This window comes from Littorina saxatilis, linkage group LG1 (assembly GCF_037325665.1).
Source record: "Littorina saxatilis isolate snail1 linkage group LG1, US_GU_Lsax_2.0, whole genome shotgun sequence".
NCBI lineage: Eukaryota > Metazoa > Mollusca > Gastropoda > Littorinimorpha > Littorinidae > Littorina > Littorina saxatilis.
The window spans coordinates 33497431-33499930 of record NC_090245.1 but is presented as its reverse complement, the minus strand read 5'-3'; the positions used below and the strand labels follow the sequence as shown (position 1 = coordinate 33499930).

Sequence of the window (2500 nt, the reverse complement as noted above, 5' to 3'; positions counted from 1 at the left end):
GGCCCCCCGGGCAGCCAGGTACACGACTATCCCTGCCCCTATTCCCGCACTCGAACCTGTCATACACAGTGCCGTACTGTGAGAGAAAGTCTGGCCCCCCGGGCAGCCAGGTACACGGCTATCCCTGCCCCTATTCCCGCACTCGAACCTGTCATACACAGTGCAGTACTGCGAGAGAAAGCCTGCCCTCCTCCCCCCCCCCCCCCATTCCCTCCCCCTCCGGTAGCCAGGTACACGGCTGTCCCTGCCCCCATTCCCGCACTCGAACCTGTCATGCACAGTGCAGTACGGTGAGAGAAAGCCTGCCCCCCCCCCCCCCCCCCCCCCTTCCCTCCCCGTCCCCCCTCCGGCAGCCAGGTACACGGCTGTCCCTGCCCCAATCATCCCGCCCTGGAACCTGTCATACCCAGTGCAGTACGGTGAGAGAAAGCCTGCCCCCCCCCCCCTTCCCTCCCCCTCCGGCAGCCAAGTACACGGCTGTCCCTGCCCCCATTCCCGCGCTCGAACCTGTCATGCACAGTACAGCACGGTGAAAAAAGACATTTAAATAAAATGGCTCAATCAAAATGTTATGACATATTTATTTATCTTATGTGTGTGGCAATGTGTGCTCGTGTGCGTGTGATTAAGAGTGTGTAGGTGTATATGTTACAGGCATTAAGTGAAACCAGGCATTACGCGTAATGCCTGAAATGTTCAGGCATTACGCGTAATGCCTGTGACCACTAGGCATTACACGTAATGCCTAAAAATCTTTATTATATGAAGTCGTATATCGCGCGTGTATCTCCAGACTCGGACTCAAGGCGCAGGGATCTATTTATGCCGTGTGAGATGGAATTTTTTACACAATACATCACGCATTCACATCGACCAGCAGATCGCAGCCATTTCGGCGCATATCCTACTTTTCACGGCCTATTATTCCAAGTCACACGGGTATTTTGGTGGACATTTTCTATCTATGCCTATACAATTTTGCCAGGAAAGACCCTTTTGTCAATCGTGGGATCTTTAACGTGCACACCCTATATGTGTGGGAGAGACACAGAGAGAGCTAGAAAGAGTGTTTTTGTATGTGTTCCGATCGAGTTTGACAACACGGTGTTCCACTTTACACACCCATGCCTCTAACCTGGAACAGATGCAGACATTTTTATTATGATTAGTCTGATGAGTTGCGTGACTTTTATTTTATTTTATGTTGTTCGTTTATTTACTAATATAGTCTAGTATGTGAAAATATAAAGAACGCTTTGCAATACCCATTTTTGTGTCTGGTCCGGTTGTTTTTCCTTAATTGTTCCGGGTTTGGCGACTTTGCCCTGTACCTAGCAAACGCCCACCCCCTAGTTTTACCCGAAATCTGTGCGTAGGGGGGTGGGCGTTTGCTAGGGATTTTACGGTAGATTAGATAGGTTTACCCCATTCAAAAATACAGTCACTGTCAGAACACAAAAGCCACACACGTAGGCCTACTGCTTACCTGTGATCAAGACAACTTTCCCCTGGTCAGTTCTGCATAGGCCCTATACCTGTAAAATTGCAGACACCAGGTCGGCCACTTTACAGCTTGGATTAGATATGCTCTTTCTGGCAATGCAAGCAACATTTAAATACAAAACAGAAAGAACCAGCTTACCCGTGATTAGGACAACCTTTCTTTTGAATTCTGCCATGTTCCGATGTACACTTGTCCTTCCCAAGACACTAACAATAGACTTGTCATTTGATTCCAAACACCAATCTAGACAACTAGCTGCATGCCTGTCACACGTTTACTGTTTGCTTTACCTTGACATTGACCTACTAAGGTATATGTTTGCAACTGCAGTGTGGCCTTGCGTCTCTGATAACGCGGTAATACTTCAGAATGACATAATATAGTGACGGTTCGTTCTAAAGTCTCATCCCCTTGAAGTGGACTGTCCACTTGTGCCGGGCAGATGAGATAATGTAAGATAATGTGACGAGTCCGAAAACACATCATCAACATCAATCAACAACTCGTCATTATTAATTCCATCTTTTCATTAAAAAAAATAAAACTGCTACACATGTAGAAGACTAGTCTGACACAGACAGATCAAGAATTTGTATCGTGCATTTTAAATGGTGGTAGTTTTGTTGTAAGAGCTTACAAGTAATCCCCAGTTTCACATTTGACTGTTAACATTTTTGACATGCGGACAGCAAACTTTCTTTCTTTCTTTCTTTGGTGTTTAACGTCGTTTTCAACCGTTCCACGTTATATCGCAACGGGGAAAGGGGGGAGATGGGAAACAGCTTAAACATTCACAATCAGAATCCTTTCCATTCAAGAGTACATAGCTTCCATTTGCACTTGCTTTATTTATTAATACCTGGAATGATCACAGCAAACATTCAGTCACTCTTCTTAAACCTTAAATCAAAACAGCCTGTTATCCATTTCATACAGCAGTCATTCTTTATGCATAACGTTCTACATCACACAATTTTAGCCAAAATGTGATGCAAG

The 2500-nt window shown here is 45.7% G+C and overlaps 2 protein-coding genes across 2 annotated transcripts in view; both read right to left on the bottom strand.

The window, feature by feature from the left end:
- The window catches only part of LOC138967533 (uncharacterized oxidoreductase TM_0325-like), a 17639-nt gene extending 15846 nt beyond the window's left edge, over nt 1-1793 (bottom strand). The window contains exon 1 of the mRNA XM_070340109.1: nt 1643-1793. Coding sequence (XP_070196210.1) covers nt 1643-1679 — 37 coding nt within the window. The 5' untranslated portion in view covers nt 1680-1793. The remainder of the gene's footprint in view (nt 1-1642) is intronic.
- Nucleotides 1794-2332: 539 nt separating this feature from the next.
- LOC138967544 (uncharacterized) overlaps nt 2333-2500 on the bottom strand; it is a 13846-nt gene continuing 13678 nt past the window's right edge. The window contains exon 4 of the mRNA XM_070340120.1: nt 2333-2500. This exon is cut by the window's right edge and continues 5177 nt beyond it. The gene's annotated coding sequence lies outside the window, so the exon portion shown is untranslated.